We start from the raw sequence: 20,264 nt of genomic DNA on the forward strand, positions 1-20,264 counted from the left end.
TTTTAAGCTGCTGAAACTGTCAAAGTAATCCTTATTAAGTTTACACTTCAAATAGAAGAGTGGTTTAACTCATCTCCTGACAAAAATCAGTTAAGGTAGGAATGTTATGTGCGGCCAAATTAACTTAAAACTCACTTAAGGCTGCTAATTATATTTTTACATTAGAATTTGCTGGCTAAACTACAGCGGTCTGGATTGCTAATCCTAACACAGTAGTTGTTAATAGCACAGTAGCAACACCGTATTAAATAAAATCTAATACCTCAGTCAATGTTGATCACACAATATCTTAAGTGGTAGCAGGATTTATATATGTTTATGTGTAGGTAGCAGAGCAGCTTTCTTTTGTATTTGCAATATATTGTATACCCATTTGTTTATTCAAACACTATTTTATTAAAAAAGGGAATTACTCTGGTATTTTTGCATAGTCATTTTCAAATTTAAATATATTGGATATCGGCACCAAACATCAGCTATCGGCAGCTTCAGCTCAAAAATATCGGAATAGGTATATTTAAAAAACATTATGAATAGAATTTTACCTAAAAAAAAAAAAAAGCTAATGTTTATACAGTCTTGTGTCATAGGTATTGATTTGGTCCAACACTTGACAGGTTAAAGTTAAAATACAAACTAATCAACGGTTAACATATCAACATACACGTGTTTAGCATTACTCTGTTTGGTGACAAAAACAACCACAACGTGTTTGACAAACAAGACTGCAAGTCTGACTGCACCTACTAAGTTTTATCCAGTTAAAATCATAGTACATTTGACCAAATAGCTGATTTTCCTGCTCTAAGAGTGCTTCCACATTTTCAACACTACTCCTGCCCCATTAGGATGTCCTCCAAACATGTATTCAACACCACCAATAAAGGCAATATAACATGTGCATGAAGCATCTCGTCAAATCCACGTAGCTGAAGTAGTGTACAAAACTGAGAGTAAACCCCAGCTATTCTGGTTCTGTCCAAGAAGGCAGCAATCCAAGCAGGATCACTTAGATGTTTATAGTTTCATCAATTAATGGGTAATGTGACTTACAGACCATTCCCCAAGAAGAGCAGCCATGATGGGCATCCAGGTTGCTTTGCTCGACAAAATGTGCATCCTCCATACATGTCATTCCTTTTATCACTGATCTCTTCTGTCATTATTCACTGTATGGCAATCTAGTAAAGCAAAAATGTCTATAGAAATATGGAAAATAGTAAAAATAAAAAAAAGCACTGACATGACGTCCATATCCAGTGATACTGCTCGCAGAGTCACTGGCCGTTCACAGGTCTGGGTTACGAGCATACGAGTCACAACAGGCTCTTCTGGGCTGTCAGAAGCGTGCCACAACTTTCATGTCCAGGCCACCTAAACCTGCCCCAGAAACCTGAGCCTGGTTTGATCCGTGGCCCACCTGGATATGGTGGAGGCCGTTGTTGAAGCTGGCACACAGCAGATCGGTGGAGTCAGTGGGAGCCAGACAAATCAGTGGACCAGCACTATCCAGAGACAACGTCCCTAAACAGACTGAACAGAGGATGGCGGCGGGGGGGTTGGAGGAGAGTTAGTGTAAAAAAACTACAAACCCAAACTGTGTCTATATATGTGCCCATGCGTGCATTTGTATTTGTATTCCTGTATATCAATGTTTCCATCAATAAGTGGGTTTACCTGCTGTGTTCTGATCCCAGATTTTAATGGAACAGTCATGGGAGGATGTTGCTACCTGAGCTGTGCCACCAGGAGGTGTAGGCAGAAACATACAGCAGGCGGTGGTCTGGACATGACCTCTGTACTCCACAACTTTACAGCCGGGCTGACGCAGGTCCCAGAGCTAATAACACAGACACAACTCCACTGAGAACAAATGGCAATGTCAGAAGTTTCAAAACTAATTAGAGACCACCAGAGACTAACAAAACTACCTCTAGTATTAATAAATCAATACATATTCAAGGCTCTGTTGGAAACAGGGTGTTCCCACATGAGGAGTAACTGTGTAGAAGCCAGGCAAGGGATGTTCAAAACCAAACTAAATTATTGTTCTGAATATGAACTATAACAACTAAAATGAATCTCAATTAACTGACAGTAGTGTAATAAAACCTATTAATGCCTGTCATATATTTAAAATGGTTTACTAGACTGGACTGGACTGTACTACAGAATCACTGGTAAGCGGTCAAATAGGATTAACTTCATATTTGACTCTCTTTGCTACTTTTTGGAAGACAGATTAGTCTAGAAACTGGTCTAGCTGGTGGTGGAGTCAAACCCACAAGGTAAACATACAGAGACCATCTGCACAAAGGAAAGGTCTAAATATTGTTTTGTTTGAAAAAAAATTAAGAACTGGTATTAACTGAGTAGCTAGCTACTGGGCGTCCTGCTTTATGAGTGTATGCTATTGCACCTGTAAATGCGCAAAACATATTGTATTTTCCAGTTGATATTTGTCTTGCATCAACTTAAACCAAACCAGACAATAGGTAACCTACTAACAGCCTCAACATATCCGCCATCTGTACATTTACATCTTAACACACAAACACCTCCAATGTTCTCACCGTGGCTTCACCGCCCTGGCCTCCAAAGCCGTTGCTGCTGGACACCAAGTAGTTGCCATTTGCAGAAACGTCACAGTGGGTCTGGATGTATTGCTTGGCTGGAAAAGTATTGGTCACCTGCCATGCACGGCTGTCCCACACCCTGCGCACATACACAAAAACATCACTGTAGAAATACAAGCTTTTCATCCAAAACATAAAATTAAAAAGGAGTGGACACATCTGACTTTTACTTTTTCAAATACCCTATGAAAAAACGAGGTAGAGATGGAGTGACCCTGCCCGGAGGAAGCCCGGGGCCCCCGTCTGGAGCCAGGCCCAGATGGAGGGCCCGTCAGCGAGCGCCTGGTGGCCGGGTTTGCCACGGAGCCCAGCCGGGCACAGCCCGAAATAGCTACGTGGCACCTATCTCTCCAACCCATGGGCCCACCACCTGTGGGAGGAACCGCTGGGGTCGGGTGCGCTGCCACATGGGTGGCAGTGAAGGTCAGGGGCCTCGACGGACCAGACCCGGGCGGCAGACGCTGGCTCTGGGGACGTGGAACGTCACCTCTCTGTGGGGGAAGGAGCCGGAACTTGTGCGGGAGGTGGAGCGCTACCAGTTGGATCTGGTGGGGCTTACCTCTACGCACAGTCTCGGTTCTGGAACCATACTCCTGGATAGGGGTTGGACTCTTTTCTTCTCCGGAGTTGCCCAGGGTGTGAGGCGCCGGGCGGGTGTGGGGATACTCACAAGCCCCCGGCTGAGCGCTGCTACGTTGGAGTTTACCCCGGTGGACGAGAGGGTCGCCTCCCTACGCCTGCGGGTTGTGGGGGGGGAAACTCTGACTGTTGTTTGTGCGTATGCACCAAACAAGAGCTCGGAGTATTCGGCCTTCTTGGAGACCTTGAATGGAGTCCTGTATGGGGCTCCAGTAGGGGACTCCATAGTTCTGCTGGGGGACTTCAACGCGCACGTGGGAAATGATGGAGACACATGGAGAGGCGTGATTGGGAGGAACGGCCTCCCTGATCTAAACCAGAGTGGTTGTTTGTTGTTGGACTTCTGTGCTAGTCATGGATTGTCTATAACGAACACCATGTTCGAACATAGGGATGCTCATAAGTGTACTTGGTACCAGAGCACCCTAGGCCAAAGGTCAATGATCGATTTTATAATCGTTTCATCTGATCTGAGGCCGTATGTTTTGGACACTCGGGTGAAGAGAGGGGCAGAGCTGTCAACTGATCACCATCTGGTGGTGAGTTGGGTCAGAGGGTGGGGGAAGACTCTGGACAGACCTGGTAAGCCCAAACGGGTAGTGCGGGTAAATTGGGAACGTCTGGAGGAGGCCCCTGTCCGACAGACTTTCAACTCATACCTCCGGCGGAGCTTTTCGTGCATCCCTGTGGAGGCTGGGGGCATTGAACCCGAGTGGACAATGTTCAAAGTTTCCATTGCTGAAGCTGCGGCGGGGAGCTGTGGTCTTAGGGTCTTAGGTGCCTCAAGGGGCGGTAACCCACGAACACCGTGGTGGACACCGGTGGTCAGGGAAGCCGTCCGACTGAAGAAGGAGTCTTTCCGGGATATGTTATCCCAGAGGACTCCGGAGGCAGTTGCAAGGTACCGAAGGGCCCGAAGGGCTGCAGCCTCTGCTGTGAAAGAGGCAAAGCAGCGGGTGTGGGAGGAGTTCGGAGAAGACATGGAGAAGGACTTTCGGTCGGCACCAAGGTGCTTCTGGAAAACCGTTCGCCACCTCAGGAGGGGGAAGCGGGGAACCATCCAAGCTGTGTACAGTAAGGATGGGATGCTGTTGACCTCAACTGAGGAGGTAATAGGGCGGTGGAAGGAGCACTTTGAGGAACTCCTAAATCCGACTAATACGCCCTCTATGGTAGAGGCAGAGCTGGAGGATGATGGAGGATTGTCGTCAATTTCCCTGGTGGAAGTTGCTGAGGTAGTTAAACAACTCCACAGTGGCAAAGCCCCAGGGATTGATGAGATCCGTCCAGAAATGCTTAAAGCTCTGGGTGTGGAGGGGTTGTCTTGGTTGACACGCCTCTTCAACATTGCGTGGAAGTCGGGGACGGTGCCTAAGGAGTGGCAGACCGGGGTGGTGGTTCCGCTTTTCAAAAAGGGGGACCAGAGGGTGTGTGCCAATTACAGGGGTATCACACTTCTCAGCCTCCCCGGTAAAGTCTACTCCAAGGTGCTGGAAAGGAGGGTTCGGTCGATAGTCGAACCTCAGGTTGAAGAGGAACAATGCGGATTCCGTCCTGGTCGTGGAACAACGGACCAGATCTTTACTCTCGCAAGGATCCTGGAGGGAGCCTGGGAGTATGCCCAACCGGTCTACATGTGCTTTGTGGATCTGGAGAAGGCGTATGACCGGGTCCCCCGGGAGATACTGTGGGAGGTGCTGCGGGAGTATGGGGTGAGGAGGTCCCTTCTCAGGGCCATCCAATCTCTGTACGACCAAAGCGAGAGCTGTGTCCGGGTTCTCGGCAGTAAGTCGGACTCGTTTCAGTTGAGAGTTGGCCTCCGCCAGGGCTGCGCTTTGTCACCAATCCTGTTTGTAGTATTTATGGACAGGATATCGAGGCGTAGTCGGGGTGGAGAGGGGTTGCAGTTTGGTGAGCTGGGGATCTCATCGCTGCTTTTTGCGGATGATGTGGTCCTGATGGCATCATCGGCCTATGACCTCCAACACTCACTGGATCGGTTCGCAGCCGAGTGTGAAGCGGCTGGGATGAGGATCAGCACCTCTAAATCTGAGGCCATGGTTCTCAGCAGGAAACCGATGGAGTGCCTTCTCCAGGTAGGGAATGAGTCTTTACCCCAAGTGAAGGAGTTCAAGTACCTTGGGGTATTGTTCGCGAGTGAGGGGACAATGGAGCGGGAGATTGGTCGGAGAATCGGCGCAGCGGGTGCGGTATTACACTCAATGTATCACACCGTTGTGACGAAAAGAGAGCTGAGCCAGAAGGCAAAGCTCTCAATCTACTGGTCAGTTTTCGTTCCTACCCTCACCTATGGTCATGAAGGCTGGGTCATGACCGAAAGAACGAGATCCAGGGTACAAGCGGCCGAAATGGGGTTCCTCAGGAGGGTGGCTGGCGTCTCCCTTAGAGATAGGGTGAGAAGCTCAGTCATCCGTGAGGAGCTCGGAGTAGAGCCGCTGCTCCTTCGCGTCGAAAGGAGCCAGTTGAGGTGGTTCGGGCATCTGGTAAGGATGCCCCCTGGGCGCCTCCCTAGGGAGGTGTTTCAGGCACGTCCAGCTGGGAGGAGGCCTCGGGGAAGACCCAGGACTAGGTGGAGGGATTATATCTCCAACCTGGCCTGGGAACGCAGTCGGAGCTGGTTAATGTGGCTCGGGAAAGGGAAGTTTGGGGTCCCCTGCTGGAGCTGCTACCCCCGCGACCCGTTACCGGATAAGCGGAAGAAGATGGATGGATGGATGGACATCTGACTTTTAGATAGTTAGATCAAATTTTTTCTCAGATAATGGAGGAATTGTGATGCTACGTTGGTTTTTTAAAAGTGTACTTTTTTCTTACCTTTTTTTCTAACATATGTCTAAATGAAAAGAATAAAAAATATTGCAGCTAAAACTACAAACAGCCAAATTTAATATTGACAGATTAAAGCTATAGTGCGTAGTTTCTGTCACCCCCATGAGGAATTCTAAGTAATGACAACAAAACTGTTGGTGCGTCCACATGATACAAGCCTTCCGTGATCGCGCACACCCCCCACCGCCCCCTTCACACAGTTGCTAGTAACCAAGGAGGACACGGAGGATTAAAAAAAACATGATGGATTCTTCAGCAGAGGTAATTATCTTCACTCAAGTTTCTGCGTGCGAAAGTTGCCGGACGACACAATCTTCTGAACATAGCCATACTGAGAAATACAGAGAGAGTTGTGTGGATCCGATTCTTAATTAGCTTTGTAGCAACTCATTTGGCAATGGCTTGAATGTAACAGACGTTTAAAAAGTTACGCACTAAAGCTTTAACAGTATACTGAAGATAAACAGTTCATCATCCATGTTTTCTGTAATACTGGGCTAGCTTAGGCAGTTGTCAAGTGCTTCTCAATATTCATATCGGGCAAATACTGCTTAAATACATAGCAGGATCTATCCTCCAAATTAGTCAAAGGTGTGCTTATTATTCCCTCATCTGATGATGACAGCATACTAGGGGTGGGAAAAATAATTGATTCTTAGATGTATCGCGATTCTCTCTAGAACGATTTGATTATCGATTCTGATAAGTTAATAATTGATTTAAATATATATATATATATATATATATATATATATATATATATATATATATTAGATTTATTTATTTTTTTAAATATGTTGATTTTTATTTAAAAGTTACTGTCTCCAGGCAAGTACAAATCTGGAAACAGAGTGACTGGAAGAGGATGGGATAACAGACAACAACTTAGAGTTTAGGCAAGAGTGCACAAAAAAAAAACACACAAAAATGGCTAAAAGGAAAAAAAAACATTTTTTTGTATATATACACATGATCTATTAAGACATACATAAAATAATTAGGCAAAACACATAGGCTGTTCACATCTACTTTATCACATTACATCTGACCACCTCATGTTTCATGTTCTAAGAAGCCAATGATCCACCTTTAAACATGACTGAGAGAGAAGGTGACTTTCACAAGCATGTTTAAGCATGGAATGACTACAAAACAAAAACCTCAGTAGACAAAACATTTCATTAAAACTTGTGTGTGACAAATACTGTATATGTCAAAATATAAGCTTTGTCTAGGAAGTGATTAGCAAACTTATTTGCAAATTTATATGTATATTTTTAAAAATCACATGGAAATGTACATAAAAAAAATTGTTGCATCGATAATCGGTTTAGAATCGAATCGTTGTCCTCTGAATCGGAATCGTATGGAATTGTGAGGTGCCAATCGATTCCCACCCCTACAGCATACATAGAAAAATAAAACACCTCTTCTTTATAAACATCCAAGTTTTACAGTATGCAATTCCCAGTGTCTTGTACTGGTGGAATAAACATGTTCAGCATGATTTATTCCAAACAAACTGGCTGCATGAGGTGATTTCAGAGTCAAATGTTCAAGGAGCTGTTGGGTTAAGTGTAGAGATGTGTAATCACTACATTCCCCCAGACTAACAGAAGCTAATGTACAGTAACAAGCACAACTATGTTGACCTGGTTTATTAGCTAAATCACATAAATCATATCACACACACCTACAAGTATTTCTGATTTAATTTAACAGACTTTGTTCGTTCTCCTTTTCCCATCCCATCACCTGGGAGAAAGAGCATGCCCTGCCACTTTATAAAAGTATAGGCAGAATCCCAAGACCAAATACCACCTTTAGTATTTTAATTAGCCACCCTAGGTGCAGATACATTTTGGCTGACCTTGGCTGAACTGTAAACAGTTGGATAAATTAATGTTTTTTTGTGACCTACTGATTGAAGTCTAGGTAAAGATAACCTGTCAATGAATGTGAGACCTATAAAGTAAAAACAAGTCAGCATATCTCATATTACCAACTGCAACCAAATTGAATTTCCAAGGAATTTTCTTGCTATGCTGCAGATGGCAAATGTGCATCTACAGTAATATACTTGCAGAAGCCAATCTTTATGTACCTTATGGTCTTATCCTCGGAGGTCTGAGCTATAGAAGAGCTGCCAGGAACCCAACAAACATGAGTCACCTAGACGGAGAAGAAAGAACAGTGGAAAAGTTTAAAGCCTGCAGGGCATGAACTCGGAAGTAACAGTCAGATTGTCTGGCTAATTGATTTGATTCTTTTTCTTACATGCTCAGGTACACACCTAAGGCGATGCTTGAAACAATTATTAGTACAAGGTTGTGTGCACACAAAAGCACATACTATTATTCTCACCAGGTTTCTCGAAATGTTGTGTCTCTGTTCACATTTTGCAGATTCTATATCCCACAGGCACATCCAGTTGTCACGAGAACCAGTGCACAGCTTTCTCCCATCTACAAACCACAATAAAAACAGTTCCATATGATCAGTGCAGATCAGTAATCTGAAAGAAATGACAATGTGCATACAATTACGAAACCACATTAAAAGGCAAAAGCCTCTAAAGCCCCAGGACTAGTCAAAACGTTATCTTAAAATATATGAAATGAAACATGAGAGAATTGTTCCTATTGCTAAAAAAAATGATATCACTGCTTGCATTCAGGACAGGTGGCAGGTTGATATAATACTTTATTTACTGTAGCAGTATCTTGACTGACTGAGACATGAGATCAGTGTGGAGATATTCCCTCAGCCTTCAAATAATATCCAGCTTGTTGAGAAGTCACTATCACATCTCAAATTACATCTATACACAGGAGGCCTGATGGTGGACATTCTTACAAACATTGTTTAAGGATATTTAGAATTATCATCCAACAGCTGCACCTAGCGTTTTGTTTTTCCATCACTTGTATATTTAGTGCTGCAATGACTGGCGGCTAATATGAACAGAGATGTCTGTTCCCAGGCCAAGTAATATACAAGGATTTGACAAAGTGTATAACTATGAATATTTATTGATAGAAAGCTATGTTTTGGGATGAATAAAATGCGCTCTGCACAGAGATATAACATACTACATCTGGTATGATAACCTTGAGTTCTATCATGCATTCTGACCTACTATTTGGCAGATTGACAACTTTATCTTGAACAATAAAAAAATGTTAAAATATGTACTCATGACTGAGGACAATCATGTGTGTGTGTGTGTGTGTGTGTGTGTGTGTGTGTGTGTGTGCGTGCATGCGTGCGTGTGTGTACCAGGGCTGATAGCTAGTCCATTGACCACCAATTCATGCCCACAAAATTCCTGAATAGGTTCGTCCCCCTGGTTTAGGTCCCACATCAGAACAGTCTTGTCCCGTGAGGCACTAAAGATCCATGTACTGCCTGGATAACACACCACCTGGCAGAGAGATGGAGACAGAATTATGAGGAGACGATTTGTAACAGCTCTGAACAGCGACACACCTTTATCAGTTTGCGAACACACAGAATCAGGGTCCAAATTTGTCCACCAGCCAAACGGCTAGGGAATGTTCAAATTTTACCAGCCACTCAATGGATAACCATTGCTTTTTGGCTGATAAGTGAAGCAAATATCCCAGCCACTTGCATATTTTACCAGCATGTGGCTAGTAGATGGTGCTAATTCTGGACCCTGCTCAGTATTAATGTTACCTTGGTAACCTCTCGGTTGTGACCCTGGAAGGACTGACACATCCTGCCTTGTTTCCAGTCATACACCACCACAGCCTACAGGGGCAGACACACACACAAGCATTTACACCCACCCATAAACGTGCACATATTAACCACTTCACGTTAAACTATTTTCCACAGAAATGAAATGGTAAATGGCTACATTTATATAGCACCATTATCCAAAACGCTTAACAAAGTTTTTGCCGCTTATTTGCCCATTCACGCACATACGCCAAACCGATGGCAAAGAGCTGCCACGCAGGGTGCTGGCCTGACCATCGGGGATTATTTGAGATTCAGTGTTTTGCCCAAAGACACTTCGACATGTGGACAGGAAGAGGTGGGGATCGAACCGCCAACCCTGGGATCATGACACTTTTTATACTATGCAAATGAAAATGTATAATTTCAGTCTTTTTCTTGCATTAGGCATTCTAATTATATTTAAACTTTTACACTGGTTCATGTGTCACCTGAACCTTTCCAAAAGATAGTTACAATAATTTACCTGGTCACTCCCACCAGAAACACACAGATCTGGGCTGAGATTAGTGACAGTGTTGGTGGACCCTTGATGGGCAGGTTCATACTGCACCACCTGACTGTCAAAGGTATTATCTGCCTTCTCCCCCTGAGATGCCCTGCACAGGAAACACCAATTAGGGAAAAAAAATCACATCTTTATAGGCTGCAGTGCTAAAACTCTTCTGCTTAATATGAATTATTGAGATGAAAATAATCCTCAAGAAATGACTGTTACCACTTTTGATGATGACACTTCTCATGTAGACATACAGTACAACAAAGTAAATATACTAATACTACACTGTATGTACTAGTATAATCTTCATATAGCATACAATAACCTTATCTTCATGGTACTGGTATCTGCTGCTCCCAACAAATTAGAGTAAACTCTAGAGAGCAAAATATTTTTCCAAAGATTCAATAAATTGATTTTTTTCACCAAATGTTCCAGCAGCTGTCTCACTGCTATCCACAACTTATTGAAATTTTGAGTGAGCTTTTATTTTTTTGCATCTGTGAGTAGCTCCTTGATTTCCACTGTGCACTGTATTGTGGACAATGATCATCAAACCACAAAAACAATTGAAGACATTTAGTATGCATGCTGACTTCTTTGATAGTACTTTTTAATTTTTCTCTAGTTAGAACAGATTATATACTGAAAACCTGGTTCTAATAGTACATACAAGAATACAAGCTGTTTCAGTAATGCACATTACCTGTAGAGGTGAGACCTCTTGCGAAACTTGCTCTGTAGTTTACCCATGTCTGCTAGGTACCTGCAGCCGTGTGTCACGTGTAGAGTAGATAGCATAATTGTGTCACACACAGACAAGCACATGCATTGGCACACATACACAGTAAGAATATATATTATCTGTAGTACGGTGATATGAAATATGGAAATACAGTGTCTGAAAATAGCATTCTGCTCTGATGAAAGGATTTAAGAATGAGAGGAGATGAACATGAACACACACACACACACACACACACACACACACACACACACACACACACACACACATACACACACACAGAAATGCTATCAAACTAGGACAACAATCATGATTGAAAATTGACAAATTCAAATTCTATACAAGAGTTCAGTTCTGTATTTAAAATTGTATCTCAAAAGCAAATCACCTTAAGCACAAATAAAGCAGAACCACAATGAATGTCCCAAAGTATATCATTGATATTAAATAAAAACCTCAAGAAGAAACATCAATGCTTTGACTTGCTGTAAATGTATCACTGTACATTATCAACTCCCTGAGAATATTATTCTGTATGGTACTATTTTAGGCTCACCTACATATATCACACATCCCAACTTAAGTACACAGCCTCTTACTGCGAAATATCTTATCTTGCATAAGGTAAGACAGACCAGTCTACAAGGAGAGATTAAACCACACGTTCCCAGGCAAACACTACTTTCTCTCTTTCACTCTCTCTCACACACACACACACACACACACACACACACGCACACACACACACACACACACACACACACACACACACACACACACACACACACACACACACACACATCTAAGCTCCTCCCTCGTTATCCTGGCGTACTCCTCAAACAATCGACAGGAAGGAGAGGGCTCAAATCCTATTAGAGCCGCATCATTACTGTCACAAAGAATTAGTCGCTCGAAAACACCTGCTATGAACTGTGCTGGCAATTATTATGTAACAACACCAAGGGATTTTAATCGTAGTTACAAATGGTGAAAAATAGTTCATGACTCGTAGTAAACAATCCTGGAGATACGTGAAGCAAGGTTTCTTACCTGTCAATGGCAGGTGTGGTCGCTTTGTGATGCTGAGGCTGTGTGGCTAGCTCGCTAGCATGCTAACTAATCTTTATCTGTCATGCCAACATAGATTAGCTAGTGCGCTAGAAGCACCAAAACATGTATATACAAACGTTAAAACTTGGTAGAGTCGTTGTCGCAACGACCGAGAAGCGTTTCCCATAGACTGCCATGATAGTAAGTTGTCCTAACTGCGTGGGAAAGTAAACAGAAGTGCCTTTTAACTACCACAGACCCATCCCTCTCTCCGTAGCGACGCTTTCTCGTATCCAGGCGAGGGCGAGGTCACGGGGCAGGAAGTAATCGAAAGCGTTCTCTTACAAAATAAAAGTCTGATTTACTATTTACTTTTTTTTATTGTTGTTGCATTTCTGAACGTGTACCTCCCCCTTCTACAATTCACTTGCATTCAATACATGTGCACAGTTTTTCTGGTCATGTGTCCAAGGTGAATAACTAAGTTGTGTGCACATCACACCATTCATTTATTTTTTCCTCATCTACACCCATGGCTGGCTGGATTAACCTGCTGGGTGGGCATTAACCCCCTGTCACTCTCTGTGCATTACCTCTTAGTAATATTGATTAAACACACAAAAAATCATAGATATGCATCATGTGAGCACTATATTGGCAAAAATAATAGGGCCTTAAAACAAATTTTTGACAAAACAGGGCCTTAACAGGTAATAAAGTAGGGCCCATTTTCAGTTGATATTTTACTTTAATAATTTATATTCCCATATTCCTTAACAAAAGAAAAACAAGTAGGCCTAATTAAAGTACCACAAACCAGCTGCCACACATTAACTTGGGTGTTTGGGGGGCGCTGGGGCTCTGGGGCCCACAAGCAAACACCCATTGGTCTGACAAGTTGTTCAGTATAGTGTTGCAGGATATACTGATCTGTATTATATTGGATGGGCCTAGCCTAATTTGACACTGTGTAGCTATTGTCACATGTTGGTCATCCATGCTGTTATTCAGACAATTTCCAATTAATTCATGTTTTCCTCAGTGAGCTAAAACAAATCTATGAAAGCCCTTTGTACCCTGCACTGCAATGAAAGCATTGTCTGGAGTACAACCAACAACCCAAGCTTTTCTTTCCAGATACCATAAATGTATCAGCGTTCTTTTTCTATTCTCACGCTGCCCAAAGTCAGAGAAAGATGCAAGAAAGCTGTGTTTTTTTCTTTTGTTGAAATGTAAGTCCAAAGTAAAGATTATACAGTATGTGCATAATACATTTGACTGGGAAAATGTGAAGCTCGAACAACAACTAAATTTAACATTTGCATTGTTTTTTAGAAAAATAAACTGGGATGATGTGGTTTTCAGCCAACAACATAATGCTTTTGTTTAAATAAGATTATGCTGAACAGCACATGACAGGTTAAAATTTAACTGACCTGTGTCTGGGTGCCTCTCTACAGCCACAGGTTGAATGGCTCCTAAAGCAGGAAATCTGGGACGAATCAGAAAGGTCCCTGGACAGCTAACATTAATTATACTAGAACTCTTTTATATTTTTTTCTTTTATTGCCATATACTGTATTCATGTGCTTCATTGTAGCTCTGCTTTTAGTCAGATAGTCAGGAAAGATAAGACTAGCTTTGATTTCATGGGCTGGATTTAAGCATTGCATTACTAGCAATTAAGCACTGAGTCACTGGGATGTCCCCATTTAAATGGTCTAAATGGGCCACTTAGTTAGGTTACAATCAACACTGTTAAATGGTGAGATGACCTCAATTCTAACTTTTTGTTTGCAGCGTAGTGTGACAACAGTTAAACTGTTAAAATATATTGCCAGGCATTTTACAGCAAAATAAAGTTTATTTGAATCATATGATGGTATTTTAAACAAAACATCATACATTTCAATGCTTAGTAGTTTCCAAATTTGAATATGTCTGACTATTCCAGTAACATGTTTTACAATAAGTATTTTCTTTGTGTATACAGTGGTTTGTCTTCTGAAGGGTCTATTATTATAAAATGGAACTGCTTCCTTCACTTGTATGACACAGTACTTGTCAGTGAAGTAAGGCAAAAACAAAAGCAACTCACAAAGGCAAGTGCTCTCACTTCACTAATCCCTATCTCTGACTTGATGGTGCAAGATCCACTTGCCTCACCCACACTGTCACGAGGATTGATGTAGAGATTTACTGTATGTCACACACTGCTGAAAACACAGAGTATGCAGTAGTAATGCAGATATTTTATGATGTAGTTCAAAAGTCCTGAACGTTGCCCTGTTAATGTCCATCTGATAATTAGACTAAGATGTATGTTTCCATTTGACGGTTTTTAGGCAGGCCTTAAACACAAAAAGCCTTCAAACCAAAACTGGCCTATAAAAGAGGGACAGCACTCATTCTACAGCCATGGCTCTGGACCTTTATCTGACTGGGATCCAAATGAGAAATTCAGTATGTTGCTTGGGGCCCAGGCTCATTACTGTTCTCATTAGGATGGGGCCTGAGAAGTCCCCGGAACCATGCAGAGCCCAGAACAAAATAGCTCATGCAATAATGTGTTGACTTAAAAATAAAATGATTGACTATCCTTCCAATAACGAGTGGGTATAGCCAATTGTTTGGTTGTGGAAAAGGCAGAAGTAAAAAGGACACTGATTCACAGTGATAATACTAATGGCTCAGGCAAGAACAGTCAGTGCGGATGATCATAATGGAACAACTGTGGATATGTGATATGGCCCCTCTAACATCCATCTATCCATCCACTTATCATTTCATCAATCTGTAAGTGTGTGGGCCTGTTGTTAGAATACTGTGACTAACAACTGCTGTGGAACTCTCTGGATTGTTAAAGGCACATGGCACATATCTACCTACAATTAACAATTACACGGGATGTATTATAATTTACTTGAGACAGAGATTAAACTCTCTATTTTGAGGCCATCTTCACAATATCAATTTGAAACAATACAACATTCACAAAGGGAATATTTACTGGACTGCATACATGTGTTATTGTGCCCACTGTACACTGGAGACTGTGCTAGATGACCTCCACTGATTGTCATACAATCACAAAATATACACACAAAAATGAGTTGTAGCCTATTTGCAGAAAATCATATACTGCCATAAACTGTTTTCCAATAAAAGACGTCATATTTACCCACATATATTGTGACTGTGATTACTCTCCCTGCAAAGTCAGCACAAACACTGAGTTCAAGTGGAATTGTCCTGCCCACGCCCATGGAGATACGACTTTGCTTCTCCATTCATACAGATTTTCTATTGCACAGGTTGGGGTATAAATACTTGTGTGGCGTTTGTTGGACGTGACACTCCCCCCTTGTCGATGGGAGGCCGACGTCACCCTTCCAGCGGAGGAGTGGATGGCCTCTGTAATAAAAATACATGAAGAGAATTGAGGAAAAGGAGAAGATTGGCTGGGAGAAAAAAAAGCAACAACACGGCGTTCATTCCTTTCTTCTCACCCCGCTGATGAGCCATGGATGTAAACGGCTTTTGATACAAACTGGGATATATTTTGGTTGCGGCATCGACAGCTCCGGCTGTAATGCCATGTTATGTGTGGCTTTCTTGGTTTTTTGAGCAGACACAGAGAGAGAGATAACTGTACTGTATCCCAGCCTAGCGGATTGGAGTGAAAGTCCGCCATATTCTGCTTTACCACGCCCGGGAGTCGAGCCATTGGAAAATAAACGGAAAGCTTTATTCATGTGTTTTTCTCGTTGCTCTCACCCACGGACGATAACTTGAACACAAGGGGTTTTGTTGATTGAAAAATAACAACATTGAAGACTTTGATGAGGGTGGCCAGGCACGGATGGCAATGCTTAACGAGATCAAACCGAGCAGTACGGAGGATGTGTCCTAAAAGGATCTGTTGATCATATTGAGAAGGAAAAGCAGATTGCACCAATTAAGATTGCACAGATATTCAACTCAAACCGCCTTGGACACTATTTTGAAGCTGTCGGGAAGCCCAGAAAGCGAACCGAAACGGGGGGAGGGGGGGGTCAATAATTTCTCAAATATCTAATTTTCCTTTCCACCACAATCTGTGCGCTGTTCGGGCTCATTACAAGGGCGTCCACGCGTTATTTCACCGCAAGTAGGCCTGTATGAGGACGTCTTTTTTTTTTTTTTTTTACCTCGACGAATCTGAAACCTGAATGAATCAGTAAAAGGAAAAAGCGGAAAAGTGCGTGTTTAAAAAAAAAAAAAAAAAAAAAAAAAAAGGAGAGAGAATGACCCTGGAATCCATAATGGCGTGTTGCCTCAGCGAGGAGGCGAAAGAAGCCAGGCGGATCAACGACGAGATCGAAAGGCAGCTCCGCCGGGATAAGAAGGACGCACGCCGTGAACTGAAACTGTTGCTTCTCGGTAAGGTCGACAGGGAGAAACACGGGGAGGGACAGGAGTGTGGGGAGACATGCAAAGCCCAAATTCTTCTAACCAAAAATACCATTGTCGGGCAGGGGGTGGGGGTCTAATAATGAGGCTTCCCACCTGAGTAAAGTTGGGGAGTGGGTGGTTGAAATACCTTGGAGTTGTGAGTTGAGTGCACAGATTGGCAGGTCAGCAGAGGGAGGAGATGCTGCCCAGCCAGGCTTGTAGGGTTCCCAGTGTTAAAACCACCTGATTTGAATAACTGCGACCGGTTTGTGTCGAGGAAACAAATGCTTACTAGTCACCAAGGGCCATTACCTCTCCATGCATTCACTGGACTGACAACCTGTGCAGCCAGGCCTCAAGGGCCCATCCAGGTGGTGTGCTTATGAGTGTGTCAAACATCGGCTGGGCCAAAGTCTAGCGTTTTATTGGAAGTAATTGAGGCAGTATTGCAGCTTAACAACAACCCTGGCAGTGGTTGTAGCACAGATATTTGTCTGAATTGGAACCTTGCCATCACTAATAGCCCTACGTTTTTGTTTAAAAACGCATTTTGTTCTCAAGTTGCCTGCTCCTCATTTGAATAAAGTTGAAGTCCAGGCTACGCCTCTCGAAAACTCATGCAAATCTTTTAACCTGACCGTAAACTGACGACAGATTCAGCAACTGCATAGCCTATTTCTCGCATAAAATGTTTTCAGAAACATATTTTGGTAAACTATTTTTGTAAAATAAGAGAAAGTTTCCACCATGTTGGTCCGGGAGAAGACAGCCCACGAGTGACGCGTTCGTCCAATCAGGTGCAGCCATCGCAGTTGTAGGAGGGTGTAGCCTGTTTTCTTTGCTTGTCAGTGGTCATTGAAGAGAAATTGATTACTGCTAGTGGCAAGCCCATCAAGCGTCCAATGCTGGGAAGCGGGGTGATCCCTGCCAACAAAAAACGCCTATGTGGACACGTACCATTACATCATAGATGTATAGGCTTACATACCTTTTTGTAACAGTTCCACCTCGTCGTCAGTCCAAGCAAATAAATGCCTGGTCTTACTATTTACCAATGTTGTTATTTTGTCCAAAGTATGTTCTGTATTTTTAACTAACATTCATGATTTTCATCCGCAGAGTGATGTTAGACAATCTGCTTCCTGATTTCACCGGCCCATGCATGCCCAGTGAATGCAACGGTCATGTGATATGCATTATCAAACATGTTAATCATGGTGTTAATATGGACAAAGATCATTAGAGATCGACCTGTGTGGATAGAGATCGTTTTTGTTTCAAAATGCCATTTAAAAAACGTTTTTGTTTAAAAACGCATATATTTTGCTTCGTTTGACGTTTTACTAGTATCTGATTGTTTGGGTTGGCCCTATAACTCCGGATTTCCACTGAATGCAGAACGCTGCGTTTCGCTGCGTGCTCTGCCGTCCGTCAATACCCACTAGGTCCGGATTTGTTGCGGCACAGCTGCGGCCATGACTGACAGCTGTAGTCACGAGGACCCACAAGATCTTGCGAATTCACGTAGAATAGAACCACAAAACCAACAACAGTTTGTTTCCATCCAGAGGAGTAGAGGGGAAACAACTCTGTGCTGTGTTTTCAAGGTGTAGTGCAGGGAAATATGATCCGCCGTGAGCACGGTGTATCTTATTTTGAAAATTAACCAGATGTTTTATTTTGTTTCTGTGCTCGACTTCCTGTCCCGCACAATCTGAATTGTGCTGAATTGCTGCGGAACTCTCCGGCGTCCGGCAAAAATAGAAGCTCTGCTATCTGCTCCGGAGCTGGGACGCAGTCGGAACGCAGCCGTTCCGCAGCCAGTGGAAATGTACACATTGACTTTAATGGAAACCTATTGACTCCGCAGCCGTTCCGCAGCCGTTCCGCAACCGGTGGAAATTGGGGGTTACGGAGACGCAGCAAGAAAGCAGTCACTTTTCTTATCAGCAGAAGCTGTCACTTGATCACAGTTTGATCATTGCAATTGGCGGCCAGGGTCCGCCTATATGTTTTAGTTTACAAATAAATAAGCCCAAAAAACAGGGCAAAATGATTAAAGACTGTACAGTAGTATTGATAAGCTGATCATTACCGGTTCTTTTATTGGTAGGCTACTTTTTAACATTTTAGTGTAAATTATTATCAGCTGCAACATCTCCTATTCTCCCTTTGTCGTGGCTGAGCTCCTCCACATAGAAAGCGATATTTGAATGTGCTCTGGCTGCACTGCTGCTATGTTTTACACAAGCACAGCACCACCAGCTACTACTGGCCCCCAATTCAAAGCAGTCTAGAACCGGACCTGGTTGGAAGCATGCTGTCTTACGATATAAAGAGGCTTGTGTGACGGTATGCCCATACACCTACCTTTAAATAAGCTACATTAATTCATCATTCTCAAATGAATTGAATCATCAATCAAAAGCATGCTGCAGTACAATGCGTTGAAATAGACTCCCAATCATAAAATAATGGTGCCATAAAAATCTGAAAACTTTTAAATTATCTCATGGTACATGTGCATTTTTACAGTGTGGGGTTGTGTGGGTGTTTATCCTGTCCAGAAGTATTTGTCATACTGGAGAAATTTGAGGAAAACAAGTCATCTACTCACCATCCTGTTTATAATTAGATTTGCAACGAAAAGCCCATTAGTTGTGATGACCGTGGTTATGGAGAGCAGTGCTAGAAACCTCTCTTCCTGATCCAGTGCCCTTCTCTCTCAGGCCCTTAGAAAATGCATGGAGGAGAAGGTGGTGTAGCAGGCTGGGATATAAGATCACATCATCCAGACTACTTTCTGAAAAGAGCATGCAGGAGTTTTGCCCCTTTTGGGATAAAGGTTTCCCCTTTGCCCTCCTGTTGGTACAAAATTATTAAATGAATCTCCCTTAACAGGATTTGAAGGAGCTGACTGCCACTTCCCTTGTTAACTATGGATGAATAATTGTGTTGTTTTCCTCTAATCTCTTTTAATACCCAACAATTCGCCTATTATGCAAACGCATAAACAGCCAATGAACCAAACCTAAAAGTGATGTGTAAGTCTGACTAGGCTAACTGTATTTATTCAATGATTAGTCACTATTCTTGTGATACGAACAATTTGATGGCCCTAATTGATGAGTATGATGCTTTTTCAATATGTATTTTTTGTATAGGAGCTGCTTATCAGTAGGTCCAATCAATATAGGGTGTTATATTTCAGAGTGGATTCGTAGCATGCCTCTAATGACAGGAAGCTTACAATTAATGTCTATGAATATTGAGTCACAGGAAAGATGCGCTCCATTAAGTAACAGAGTAAAAAGTTTCCAGTAATGATGAACCATATGTGTGATCTCACACCAACATTCTCGTGTCTGAGCTCATGAAACAAGTATGGCTCAATCAACCATTTTTTCACTGAATCCAGAGCTCATTGAATATATGAGCTCTGAAATTGAATTCACTCCACCGCTTCCACTACTACTGGTGGAGTTAACTGTAGGAAGTTGTGTGTGGTCTATATGGCTTCATTAACCCATATGCTATCTGTGTATTGTGGGTTTTCAAACTCACTAATTGCCTAAAGTCCCTTGGGATCTGGCACAAAACTCTCCAGTCAAGTTTAGAAGTTTCTCAATTATTCAAAATGTCCATC

At 42.7% G+C, this 20,264-nt stretch overlaps 2 protein-coding genes across 8 annotated transcripts in view; one reads left to right on the plus strand and one right to left on the minus strand.

Annotated features, from left to right (window-relative positions):
- On the minus strand, nt 1-19,540 carry wdr31 (WD repeat domain 31). Of its 7 annotated transcripts, none has more exons than XR_004106610.2 (10): nt 15,515-15,642; nt 11,096-11,155; nt 10,357-10,489; nt 9,825-9,899; nt 9,405-9,549; nt 8,490-8,590; nt 8,230-8,297; nt 2,574-2,715; nt 1,678-1,863; nt 1-1,533 (listed from the first exon to the last, which is right to left on the minus strand). XR_004106610.2 is itself a non-coding variant. In XM_035992531.1 (10 exons), exons 2-10 carry the CDS (start codon nt 11,140-11,142, stop codon nt 1,340-1,342), a joined length of 1,068 nt encoding a protein of 355 aa, XP_035848424.1. In that variant the 5' UTR covers nt 11,143-11,155; nt 19,236-19,540; the 3' UTR covers nt 1-1,339. The 7 variants fall into 7 exon arrangements, 6 of the variants coding, with proteins under 6 accessions (XP_035848424.1, XP_035848422.1, XP_031164592.1 ...); XM_035992531.1 differs by lacking the exon at nt 15,515-15,642 and adding an exon at nt 19,236-19,540 and having other exon boundaries at nt 1,678-1,840; XM_035992529.1 differs by lacking the exon at nt 15,515-15,642 and adding an exon at nt 19,234-19,540 and having other exon boundaries at nt 1,678-1,840; nt 11,096-11,163.
- LOC116056574 (guanine nucleotide-binding protein G(q) subunit alpha) overlaps nt 16,357-20,264 on the plus strand; it is a 24,262-nt gene continuing 20,354 nt past the window's right edge. Inside the window, exon 1 of the mRNA XM_031308734.2 lies at nt 16,357-16,606. Within this exon, the coding sequence (XP_031164594.1) occupies nt 16,471-16,606 (136 nt within the window). The 5' untranslated portion in view covers nt 16,357-16,470. The remainder of the gene's footprint in view (nt 16,607-20,264) is intronic.

The sequence above is a fragment of the Sander lucioperca genome, chromosome 2, assembly GCF_008315115.2.
Source record: "Sander lucioperca isolate FBNREF2018 chromosome 2, SLUC_FBN_1.2, whole genome shotgun sequence".
Classification (NCBI taxonomy): domain Eukaryota; kingdom Metazoa; phylum Chordata; class Actinopteri; order Perciformes; family Percidae; genus Sander; species Sander lucioperca.